The 13345-nt window shown below is 34.5% G+C and overlaps 1 protein-coding gene across 6 annotated transcripts in view; it reads left to right on the top strand.

Moving 5' to 3' along the window:
- CCDC91 (coiled-coil domain containing 91) overlaps positions 1 to 13345 on the top strand; it is a 336190-nt gene that overhangs the window by 193609 nt on the left and 129236 nt on the right. For 5 of the 6 annotated variants that reach the window (XM_030539052.1, XM_030539070.1, XM_030539062.1 and 2 more), the window contains exon 8: positions 8739 to 8846. The exons of the other annotated variant lie outside the window; for it this stretch is intronic. In XM_030539052.1, coding sequence (XP_030394912.1) covers positions 8739 to 8846 — 108 coding nt within the window. The remainder of the gene's footprint in view (positions 1 to 8738; positions 8847 to 13345) is intronic. 6 annotated transcript variants of the gene reach the window in all.

Raw genomic sequence — 13345 nt, 5'->3', positions numbered from 1 at the left:
AACTATTTTAAAAGTGATTTAAGGCATTCTAAAAACTTTCTATTTTTCATAGCCCTCGGCCTGTAAAGACAAGCTTCTTTAATCCCATGAATCCAACTATATATGTCTTTGAAAGAGAAGAATTCGAACTAGCAAATTTTAGAAATTTCTAAAGACTAAGACTCAGTGTGTCATGCTCAAGAAGCAAATGCCCCACACCATTGAAAAGGGAGGTCAGGGGAACTCCTAATTATCCAATTGGATAAAGCTCTTGTTTTTAACACTGATGGCCTGAGGGAGTTTGGAAAGCTAAATTTTGTTTCGGTGTTTTAGAGGAATCTAAAACCTCATGCATCCATCCATAATCCAGCCACTCACTAGTAGGGGTTAGCATAGAAGTGAGTTATTTTACAATTGTTCATGACATGTTTCTCTATGGGCAGTAAGGCACCATGATACTGAAGTCGATAGATCTGTAGTCTTCAACAATTACTATATCTTTGACCAAATATGGCCTATTCTGTACCTCCAGCCAGTGTAAATTTGGGTAGCAATTAAATGTCTAGGGAAAACAAATATATATGTGGCAAGCTACCTTTTAAAATAAAACACTTCGGTTTGAAGTTGGTTTGTGGTTTGAATTGGTTTAGAAACCTCATTAGCGGAAGGAGACAGAGTAAGTGATACTGTTATAGTACATTACAAATAAATTCATCACATAAATATCTCCTCTGTCTGTGGTGCGTATATGTAATGCATAGAGAAACTATATTGTAAACTTAAATAGTGTTTTTGTGCATACTGCTCTAGTTCAGTGCACTTTGATAATCAAGTGTTGTAGCTTCTATGTAAGTTAATCTGCAATATGTTTGTCACCTAAAGATGTAGGAGTCAAGACAAAAAAAATGTAAACAAATGATTCTCTTAGCGGTAGTGGAGATAAGTGTTGGATAGATAATATATGTAAATGTGTAATATTGTTACAGAAAAGCCATCCATGCCACCTTAACTCTGCTCTTTATTATTCAAATCAGTTAAGGTCTACTGTTACTGGTTCTAAAAAAGTTGCAAAATCCAAAATCTAATCTTCATCTTTTCCCCCTTAGCAGGTTTGGGTAAATACAGATCTAGAAGAGATGCCTTATCTTTATATATATTTGAAACAAAAGGCAATTAAGCCACAAAAAATAAAGCAAAGACTGAGAACAAATTGTCTGCCACAAAACAACTAGCACAGTCATAAGACAAGCCAACTCTCCGTGGACAGCTTTTGGTGACCCGACTGCAGTTGAGACACACTCTCTCAAATGAATTTTGGAGTGCAACATTGTGACTTATAAATAGATCAGAACATCCAGTTCTGGCATACTGAAGCAGTTTGGCATGAGCAATATGGGATGGAGATTATATACATTCTTAATTTATAAATGTACATGGCACAAAATATATTTACACTGTGAGAAGGTTTTGGAGTTTGAGCTAAACTCATTACTAGAATCCTTTGACAAGAAAGCCAGCAGTAACTCTTAGCACACTCTTACGTACTTTGACTTCTAGATCCTCCTTCCTTAATAGCATTGTTACTGTAAAACAGAGGTAGGCAACCTATGGCACATATGCCAAAGGCGGCGCATAAGCTGATTTTTCAGTGGCACTCACACTGCCTCTGGGTCCTGGCCACCAGTTTGGGGGGCTCTGCATTTTTATTTAATTTTAAATTAAGCTTCTTAAACATTTAAAAAACCTTATTTACTTTACATACAACAATAGTTTAGTTATATATTATAGACTTACAGAAAGAGACCTTCTAAAAATGTTAAAATGTATTACTGGCATGTGAAACCTTAAATTAGAGTGAATAAATGAAGACTCGGCACACCACTTCTGAAAGGTTGCCAACTCATGCTGTAGATTATATTTAATTTCTTTTTTTCAGATACACACCATAGTTCACCATATTTTCTTTTGAATTGTACTTCTGCACTGTAATTCAAACAGACGTTAAGGCATAGGAGCAGAATAACCTAAAATAAGTAAGATATAGGAGGAAAATTTTCAGTGCTGTCTCATTTAAATTGAAATTAAATAAAATTCCAATTTTTCGACATTTGGGTGAGAGTCCACGTCCTGGGTCCCGAAGAGGATGGGACAAAAGGGCTGGCTCCCTTTGGAGTTCATCAGTGCAAGAAATTGCAAGTTGAGAAATATGAAACCTTAGCGCTGTTGGAGCTTGTGTGTTTCGATCCATGCTATGTAGGACAAAGTGTAGAAGGTGAGCAATAAGTCTGAGTAATACCATAAAGACAACCCATCTCTTAAATATTAAAGGAAATATTTGTACTTTTTTAAAAAAATAATTAATAGTTAATAATAAATTTGTTTTGTTCTGAATCTTTTTCTTTCTGTTGTTTGTTCCCCCATTTTCTTCCTTTTATAATTTTTTCCACTATAAAAAGATGTGTAAGGAGAATTTTTTTAAAAGTTCAGAAAATAAGGGACCAAAGAGGGGAAAAAGGTCTTTTTGTCAAAAATCAATTTTTATGTTGGTTTTTATCAGTTTTTTTAACAAGTCTAGTAATGTGTAACACCTTGCATACTGCATCCCAAATTTATCTTAGTTCATTGTCGCCATCCCCACCCCGTCCATGGTTGACTTTAAATTACAACTTTGTGTTCTATCTGAAATCCTTCATAATCTTTTAACCTTTTTTTTTTTTTCCTAAGATAGACCAATGGAAAGGCATCTCAGACAGCCAGTCTATTGTGTCCTTTCCCAAATGCACCAAATTAACTGCATTTTCTACCTCAGTTATAGCACTGGCATGTTGATCAGAGGGTTTTGGGTGTGCGTGTGTGTGTGTGTTTTTTAAATCAAACAACAAATCCGCCTATCACTTTCTTTTTCTGATCTATAAGCCAACATAGCTATAGATTGAAGTCTGAGACTTAAAACTTGGCGAAATTGTATCTTTGATTAGCCAGCAAAGTTATTGAAGATTATGCCAAGTTGGAAACTAAGAGCTGTCTCATGAGCCAAATCTAGTCAGTTAAAATCAGTTTAGACATTCATTCTTAGTTTTTTTTCATCCTTATTTTTTTCCCAGTCTAGTCATGATAAAATGGAGCATATGAATATAGTTGAAGAAGTAAATGTTACAAAGCCAAGTGCACAGGATATAGTTTAAGGAAATATAGCTGATTGCCAATTAGTCGGTATTGAGATTTAATAGTTCTTGTTTTCAGGAATATGAGAAAATACAAATAAAGGCTTATTTTCATTTAATGCTAAGAATGAATATATTTTACAGTGTCTGTACCCTAGAGAACCAGACAGTTGCCTAATAAACTAGTGTTCATGTTAGCTATTCTTTTCTGGGTCCATTTCTTCCCTATGTTCGTGCATGGCTATCTCTTTTAAATGCAGGCACACAACCCTTAGATACATGACCCACAGTCCTTTTCACAGTTCCCTGAAGCAGTGTCTTGTGGGAGAGTTGGAAAAGATTTTGGGAGTCTGAGGGAATTATGAGAAAAAAAGAAAAGTTCTTATAACTCATTGGGAAGCTATTTCATGATTTCCTAATGAAGACCAGGCTAAAAGAGCCAGAGTTAGCTTTGGTTTTAAAAAAAATCTACTAAAGGCACTTGAAGATTAGTTTTTAGGATCTAGAAGGTGGTCTGACAATACATGCTGAAAGCCAGTAACTGAGACCAGTACTGCATGCTGCAGTTGTCTGTGGGGCTCCATTCTCCTCTACCCATGGCCTAACTGACTGTGAGCTATTGAAGAAAATTATTACTAGTGGGGTGCCACTTTTACATCAAGATAGTGACAACAGGCTGGTGAGAAAGAGTTGTCCATGAGACTTGAGATGGATCAAAGTGGAGAGCTGTCCTCACCATCAGTGTTAGGCCACCAGGATGAGAGTATCAGAGGGGTAGCCGTGTTAGTCTGGATCTGTAAAAGCAGGAAAGAATCCTATGGCACCTTATAGGCTAACAGACGTTTTGGAGCATGAGCTTTCATGAGTGAATACCCACTTCATCGGACGCTCATGCTCCAAAACATCTGTTAGCTTATAAGGTGCCACAGGACTCTTGGCTACTTTTACAGGATGAGCTCTTCATGCATTGTGGAAAATGGAAGTTGCGACTATCAAAGCTGGCTATCCCAAATTATTTTTGGTCAATAGGGCACAAATTTGAGGTTGGTGCTGCTGTGCTGCAAGTATGCATTTAAATATATAAAGTAGGGCTTGATACCAATTAATTGCAGTTAACTCAACCAACTAACTCAACAAAATTAACTGTGATTAATCTCAGTTTTAATCACACTGTTAAACTATAGAATATCAGTTGAAACATTCAATATTTTTGGATATTTTTCTAAATTTTCAAATGTATTGATTTTAATTGCAGCCTAGAATATAAATTGTACAGAGCTGACTTTGTTATTTTTATTACAAATATTTGCACTGTAAAAATGAACAAATAAAATAGCATTTTTCAATTCACCTCATACAAGAACAGTAGTACGATCTCTTTATCATGAAAGTGCAACTTACAAATGTAGGATTATTTTTGTTACTTATCTACACTCAAAAACAAAACAATGTAAAACTTTAGAGCCTACAAGTCCACTCAGACCTACTTCTTGTTCTGCCAGTCACTAAGACAAACAAGTTTGTTTATGTTTACAGGAAATAATGCTGCTCGATTCTTATTTATAATGTCACTTGAAAGTGAGAACAGGCGTTCACATGGCACTTTTGTATCAAGCATTGCAAGTTATTTAAGTGCTAGATATAATAAATATTTGTATGCCCCTTCATGCTTCGGCCACCATTCCAGAGGACATGCTTCCATGCTGATGACGCTCATTGAAAAAAAGTGTTAATGAAATTTGTGACTGAACTCCTTGGGAGAGAATTGTGTGTCTCCCACTCTGTTTTACCTGCATTCTGCCATATATTTCATGTTCTAGCAGTCTTGGATGATGACCCAGCACATGTTGTTCATTTTAAGAACACTTTCAGTGCAGATTTGACAAAATGCAAAGAAGGTACCAAAGTGAGATTTTTAAAGATAGCTACAGCACTTGACCTAAGGTTTAAGAATCTGAAATGCCTTTCAAAATCTGAGCAGGACGAGGTGTGGAGCATGCTTTCAGAAGTCTTAAAAGAGCAACGCTCTGATGCGGAAGCTACACAACCGAACCACCAGAAAAGAAAATCAACCTTCTACATGTGGCCTCTGACTCAGATGATGAAAATGAACATGCATCAATCCACACTGCTTTGGATCATTATTGATCAGAACCCATCATCAGCATGGATATATGTCCTCTGGAATGGTGGTTGAAGCATGAAAGGACATATGAATCTTTAGCACATCTGGCACATAGATATCTTGTGATGCTGGTTACAACAATGCCTTGCAAATGCCTCGTCTGGCTTTCAGATGACATTGTAAACAAGAAGCAGGCAGCGTTATCACCTGCAAATGTAAACAAACTTGTTTGTTTGAGCATTTGGCTGAACAAGAAGTAGAACTGAGTGGATTTGTAGGCTCTAAAGTTTTACATTTGTTTTATTTTTGAATTTTTTTGGTACATAATTCTACATTTGTAAGTTCAACTTTCATGATAAAGAGATTGCACTACAGTACTTAAGTGAATTGAAAAATACTATTTCGTTTTTTACAGTGCAAATATTTTCAATAAAAATTAATGTAAAGTGAGCACTGGACACTTTATATTCTGTGGTAATTTAAATCAATGTATTTGAAGTGTAGAAAACGTCCAAAATATTTAAATAAATGGTATTCTCTTGTTTAGCAATGTGATTAATTTTTTTAATTCTGTGATTAATTGCAATTACTTTTTTAATCACTTGACAGCTCTAATATCAAGTGTTACTGTGCTTTATGATTGAATTATACTTGAGTTTTTGTAGCGATTTCAGGAAATATAGCTGCATTAATGTGTTGGAGCTATAGACAGTTCTTCATGTGTACTCCATATTCATCTCACCAAGCCAATGAATACCTTCAGTAGAAAAGGCTAACATTCCAAGATGATGCAAGCCTTAAAGGATCATTGTGGCATGTTTCTATATAATTACATAAGATGATTAGGCAAAGAGTATAATGCCAAAATGTTTAAACTTTGAGCTTTGCAGGAGCATACAGAGGGAACATATTCTTTCTACTTTATGACACTATAGACAGTGAACACTGAAGTATCTGAGCACTTATTATATCTATCTGTCTGTCTCTGTCTATAAAATAATATATGATGGAAAACATTTAATTTCTTTAAATTTTTAAGTCTCATCACAGAATTCATAGTATTTCCTGGCACTTTTTATCTTTATGCAACTTATTTAACAAAGATAAATTACAAAGTAGAAGACTGCAATCTACATACTATGGGGAGGGATGTCTTAGAACAGTCTATATCATTTGGGGACAGGACAAGATACAACTGTATTATGTGGTATAATGCCATATTTTTGTGCCATCTTTTAAATTTAATGAAGACTAGAATTAATATTTTATTAAATAAACTTCCTTATTTACTGATAGTAACAATTGTGATCATTCCCCCCTAGGCTTAATTGAGTGTAATGTAATGCTAATGTATTCTCTTATGAGTAGAACTCATCCCTCAAAATCATTTTTCCAAGGTATATTTAGAAATTATATTTTGACTCCCTGTATGTGTTTAAAATCACACTCTTGAGATTCTTGATAAAATCAATCCTAAGAGACAGTTACTTTATTATCAAAACATACAATAGCTTTCCATTGTGTTTAAAAAACAAACAAACATACAAACAAAAACAACATGGTGAGTTGTTACTTTTTGCAGTCTAATACTTCTGCTTTTGTTTTCAGTGACAGCTACTGAAAATATACTTAGACCACTGGTTAAATAATTTACATGGGAACTCTGTTAGCTCCTGCATTCTCAAGAGTATTCAGCTGAACTTGTACTAGAAGGCATGGTTTAGGGGTAAGGGAGGAAACTTATTTAGGACCACATCCTGCACTTGTTGAAGTCAATTGGGTCTTTCCTGTTGACTTCAGTTAGAGAAGAATTTGACCCTTTATATTTATCTTTGCTTTTATACCTTTTATGTTTTAATGTACTTCCTAAATTAATTCTAATAGTTCTTAAAACATTAGTCCAGAAGATAAAAACGCAGAATGTTAGAACTGGCATTCTATTTCTGTAGTAAGCCCTTGAATAAGGTTTCTCATTGGTTTATATCCATTTGAATGTATTCATTATGGGATTTTACCCCAACTAAAGTAGACTTTTTTGAATTTTTCAGGCATAAATTGGAATCTTTTGAGAATTAAGTTTTTGTGATTGTCTGAATTTGTATCAATGCAGAAGATGAACAATCAATCTGCAAAACAATCTTTACATTTAAAGACGAACATAAGCCAGTGGAAAAGCCACTAAACTTATTCTTGGATTTTGATTAAACCTCATGTCGAGCACCATCTGTCACTTTTTTAATTTACAAGTATTGTTTTTCTTTTGAATCAATAAAACTGCTACTGAGTTACAGCAGTAGTCATCCTGAAGAACAGTAATGTTTGCAAAACAAAACTAATTATTGGAAAATGTTGGAAGATAGACCAAAAGCTATACAAATATTTTTGTCCCAGGTTTTTTTTTTGCATTTATTCAATATCTTATTTAATTATTATTGTTTCCTACCAAACAAACTTATTTTCAAAACAAAACTTATCTAAATAATTTGGCCTTTTTTTTGCTTCTCTGCATGTGTGTGCCAAAAATCTGTTTTCTATAAATTTTAAGTCTGTTTTAACTTACATTGTAATTGCAAGTAGTTTAATACACAGATTACTATTTAAAAATAGAATTTGCTGTTGTGAGTATAAATAGTACAGTAGATATTTTAGAAAGAAGGGACATATAAATAGAATATACTATTGAAAACATGTATAGCACAGGAGTATGTGAAGTGAAGGTAAAAATACCAGCATCATCTTAAAGCAAATAGGTGGATGTAATTCCTACAAAAGGTGATTTGTCTTCTCTTGTGATCTGTTTTAGTTTTTTCCCTTTGCATACAGATTCTTTAACCTTTGCATAGCTAAGATCAAATATCTGTATAATGTCCCTAATTTTATTATCTTTTTAATATTGTCTTGGCATTTTGACTTTTCCACACTTTGACTTCCACCTCTTCACATCAGAGTGTGAACTTCCTGGGGGGGCATTGCTTTTATGTTTTAAACTACTCAGAATTTCCATCTGCTTTTAGTTGAGTTGTGGTTGTGAAGATCATGCTTGGCCCATGGGATCTTACAGTGTGCCAAGAGGATGTGGAGTTTTGTCAGCCAGTGAAATATGTCTGGCTTTTTTTTTTTTTTCAGCAGCTTTCATATGCTTCTCATCTTGTGTGGTCCCACTAAACTGAGTATGTTTAACAGAACTACTCACCCTTTCTATCTTCTGTGAGTTGCCTTCTTTTATGCAAAAGGTGTGTGTAGGAAACATAAGAGCCAAAAAATATAATCCTGGCTAAAGAAAGATATATATCTAAAAATGAAAAGTAGTCATATATAGAAAAGTACTTCAGTAGTTGCACATTTCTGTTCTGTGGGTGCAGCTGAGTATCAGATTTCAGTTATATACAAAAGTTAGTCAATTTGCCGTGTGTCAAAAATACTCAAGTGTGTCTTCTGTTTTGAAACTGGTCTGCTGTATTTGTTTCCAGGCACTATTGCAGTCTACAGTTGAGAAGCAAGAAGAAGCCATTGAAAAACAGTACATAGCTGCAATTGAAAAACAGTCATACAAGTGTGAGGAACTGCTGAATGCTCAGGTAATACAAGCACTTGTCCGCACAGATACACGTGTTCATAGACTATATGAATGTGTTTTGCGCTACAAAAAGCATTATGATTTTCATTCACTTTCTTTTGTTTGTGTTGAAAAAAATCATTGCAAAACATCAGTCTTCAGTATAATATCCTTGGGATAACAATAATTACAGGCAAAAAGAGATGGGAACCTAACCATACCTCCTAACTCATTAGGGCCCAAATGTGCATTATGGCTTTCTAAACTGTCTAACCAAGATCCCAGAGGGACACAGCACCAAAGAGAAGGAAACTTGGTGTAAGATTTATTCCTTTATTAACTGTATAATTTTATATAGCTGCAAAGAAAAGATTCAATATTTCTTAAGCCTGAATTTTATTTACTATAATGGACTTCAAGCAAAAATCAGATTTCTATGGAACAGACACAAATAAATATGTGCTGCAACTTATACAATGGTCATTCTAACAGCTACCGTCCAAATCTATTTTTATTTCTGTGAAACCACTGTAATTAATATGACATCAATAATAAAAAAGAAGATTATACAACAAGTATTTAAAGCTGCTGGTCCATGTTAATGGTCTAATGATTGTTTAAACTTTTCAAACTTGTTTTGTTATTGGCAAAGTCTCGCTTGAGTATATTTAAATTATTAACCAAATAAGCCCTATACCTAAGGTAAAAATATAACATTTTCTGTTGGCTAATCTTGAAAAGCCATTCTCAGGTTGTTTGTATTGCAATTACTTTTAAGTACTGCTAGGAACAATTCTTCTAAAATGGCTAGTAGATGTTTTTTGGTTTTCGTTTTTCATTTGTGAGTGATGGTAAATTAAAGTTCTAAATATAGCTAATGTACACTTGAAATATTATTTCACAGTTGTTTAATACAGAAAGGTAAAGATACTTAGATATTTAGTTGATTAATTTCAGCATTCTCTCAGGTATTTTACAACCGTCTCCCTGTTATGACCATATCAGCTGAAGAGTTTGCTACAAGCATGTAGTCATCTGTGTAAATAGTATAATGGAAAGGTACACAGCACTTTGGAAAAAGTAATTCATCCTTGGACAAGGGGAACATTGCACAGAACTACAGTGCTCTTGAATGCATACCCTACAGCTATGCCTAAAAGTATCCTAAAATGGATTCAAACTTTCTATTAAATGTTTTGCCTTTTTCTGTCACAGTATCCACAATCATTGCACTGCTGATTTAATATATTATTGTTGAGTATTAGGGCTAGATGAACCTCAGAAAAGCTGAAAATTCTGTGAGAATATTCTTTCTTGTAATGTTGTTGATACTTCTTGATTCTAGTTGAGTCAGAAATATTGCTATCGTATCTGATGTTTCCATCTCAAACCAGGAAGTGGAAAGAAGCATCAAACCTTGGAGGACAGGAAGTAATTTTTTGTGTGTGCTTTTTGAACCTTAGAAAAGGATCATCTCTAGTTTGTTGTGACAGTCCTCATCAATTCTTATTTAATTCAAGCATGTTTTTACTATCCCTAATGGTAATGGTACAGTGTGCAGAATAAGTACTAAAGTGAGGGGATGAAAGCAAGCAAACAGTGAAATTCTGTGATGGAAATTAGAAAACTTGCCTTAGAGCACCATTTCTCAAATGCAGCCACCAGGGGGTTTCCCCTGTGGCCATGACAGGTGATGTTGGGATGGTGGTAAAGCGTCAGCCCCACCTCTACCCTTCCTGTTCCTCCTGGATGCGCCACTCTGCCCGGCTCCAGAGACAGGTGGGGCAGAATGCTGAAGGAGTAAGGACAGTTCTCTACTTGAAGCTGGGGAGGGGTGAGGGGCTCAGTGGGGCCTGGCCCCCCCCATCCATTGCCCCGGCCTCTGTTGCCTCACCTTCCACCCCTCCATCCAGGTCTTAACTTGCCAGGACTTGCTGTGAAAAGTGATATTAACAAAAATATAAATATCACTTTTCACAGCATTATTTTTATTGAGCCCTACATAAATAAATTACAATGATCTGGGTGTGTATACATGCATATTTATTTGTTTTTCCTAAAGTTAGTTAAATATTTTAGGGAAAAAAGTGTCAGAGCAGCCACCAGCAAGAGTTGGTGGCTGCACTCTGAAGTCACCAAAAAAATTGTTGTGAGAACCCTTGCCTTAGAGTGTTAGTCTCAAAGAACTCAGTCTATTTATCTTAACAAAGAAAAGCTTAATGAGTTATTTGATTTGAGTCTGTAAGTATCTACATGGGGAACAAATATTTAATAATGCACTCTGCAATCTGGCAGAGAAAGATGCAACAGAATCCAATGGCTGGAAGTTGAAGCTTGAATTCAAACTGGAAATAAGGCATAATTTTTTTAATGGTGAATGTAATTAACCGTTAGGATGACTTAACATGGGTCAGCATGAAGTCACTGGAAATTTTAACACTAACTTCAATAAGAGCAGGAGTAGACTCTAAAAAAGAACATATCCTTTTTTTCCTTAACTGTTTATTAAGTATTATGTTTTAAGTATTGAGTATTATGACCTTGGGCAAGACACTTCATCTCCCTGTGTTTCAGTTTTTCCATCTGGCAATAATAATGGCAATAATAATGCTTAGCCCCTTTGTAAAGAACTTTGTGATCTGTGGATCAAAAGTGCTATGTAAGATCTAATTATTTATTTATTTATTTATTTTATTATTTATAAAGCAGCAACAGTGTGGTAGGAAGGTAGTGCCTCTGATAAACTGAAGGTTGTCTTAGAGTTGCTCCTTCCAAAATCCATTCATAAGGAACTAGATTGAGAACTGAATGTCAGGTGGTTGTAACAACAAGTTTTATACGCTGATACTTTTACACTGATATCGCTTAAGATGTTAGTGTTGTGGGGACACTGGGGAGGAAAACATAGGTTTAGCTGGAATGTTCCCAAATTTATAAATGAGAGAACAAACTGTATTACGTTCTTGTTTGGAGAAGAGTGAGGGAAGGAAAAATGAGGGGGTGAGGAACATGTATCATTGCATAGAAATGATGACAAATATCCTTATTGTTTGTTACATTCTTATTTTTATTGCTGGTACAGTATATGTAATACTTCAGTGCATGTTTCTGATCTTGCTGAAAGAATGGAATTATAAAAACACTGCATTGCAGCATGGTGGTGGGCAAACTAAAAGTTCAGTCTGGTTTTCAAGAGCTTATTGGTTTCATTAGACTCTCAATCTGTGAATGAAAATATTAAGTATTTAATAAGGTTGAGAAGGAAAGTGATAGAACATCATTTTTATTTTTATGCCTGTTAAGAAAGAAATAAAAACTATTATCTGCAAGCCTAGAATGAAAGGGGGAGTGGCTAGAATCCCGAATGATTGGTTAAAGTTGCATAGCTAGTGAGTAGAATCGACTGTCATTGTGAGTTGAAAAGACAAGAGAGAGTGGAGTTGAAAATCAGTTTGACAGAGTCTGAAAATTTCTGGAAAGTGGGAAGGGTATCTGATAATATGGTCCTGTATAAAGCTATATGTATTTTACAGTCTCAACTGTGTTAACGTTAATAGGTTTCTCATTCCCTGCTGTAGAAAATATGAGAACTGCTCATCGCTACTGCTAAGTGATGGTTACTGTTTAATGTTACCAAACATCAGTGTATGAATATATTTCACTCAAAATGCTTAAAATTGAAAGCAGTGGTAGGAAATAAGTAATTGAATGAAGTGAAATACTGAAAACAAATAAACTTCTTTGAGCAAAAGAACCCTATTGTTTGGTGTTTGGTGTATTATGTGAAATGAATTTGTGTTAGTCTAATTCCTGGTTGTTGTGTCTCTACAACACAACCCAGTCCTCTAATTGACACTGTTTTGTGGTGTTAAAATATGTAATATGAATTTTATTAATGGTAGTTATAGGCCTGAAAACCTGATTAAAAATGCATACATTTTCTGTGCTTTGTAGATAATGATTTTAAAACTGAGAAAGAATCAGACTAATTGCTACAAACATCTATATTAATGGATGAAGATTTTTTTTTTCTTTTTGATTTGGCTTACATTATAATATGAAAGATATTTATCATTTGATAGACTAATCAAGACTTAAGAAATAAAAATGTCTTTTCATTGGAAATCTCATTTATGTAAGGAAAAGAATTAGCATGAAAAACTGTATTGTATATATAGATTATTGATAATACCTTGGCACCCACATATCTTGAATTACCTTATTACCGATCCTTTATGAGGGGACCATAATCACAAAATACATTTCTTATTTTAAATAAGAGATGTTAATTTAATTAACATATTTAGCTTATAAGCATCAGAGTTATCAAAGGTGTTTGTGTATCATATTAAAAGCTGTAAAACCTTTAAGTTGTGTTGAGAAGCTAAAGTGAAGTGATATCTTGAAGGTAAACATAACTAAGATATAAACCTGAATAGCCAGAAACTTAAGTGCTTGTTTAAAAGTGCACCAAGGCACACAACAAAAATAAACACAAGCAATTCCAACCTCATAATTGAA

Source organism: Gopherus evgoodei, chromosome 1 (assembly GCF_007399415.2).
Source record: "Gopherus evgoodei ecotype Sinaloan lineage chromosome 1, rGopEvg1_v1.p, whole genome shotgun sequence".
NCBI lineage: Eukaryota > Metazoa > Chordata > Testudines > Testudinidae > Gopherus > Gopherus evgoodei.
This window is presented reverse-complemented; position numbering and strand designations above follow the sequence as displayed.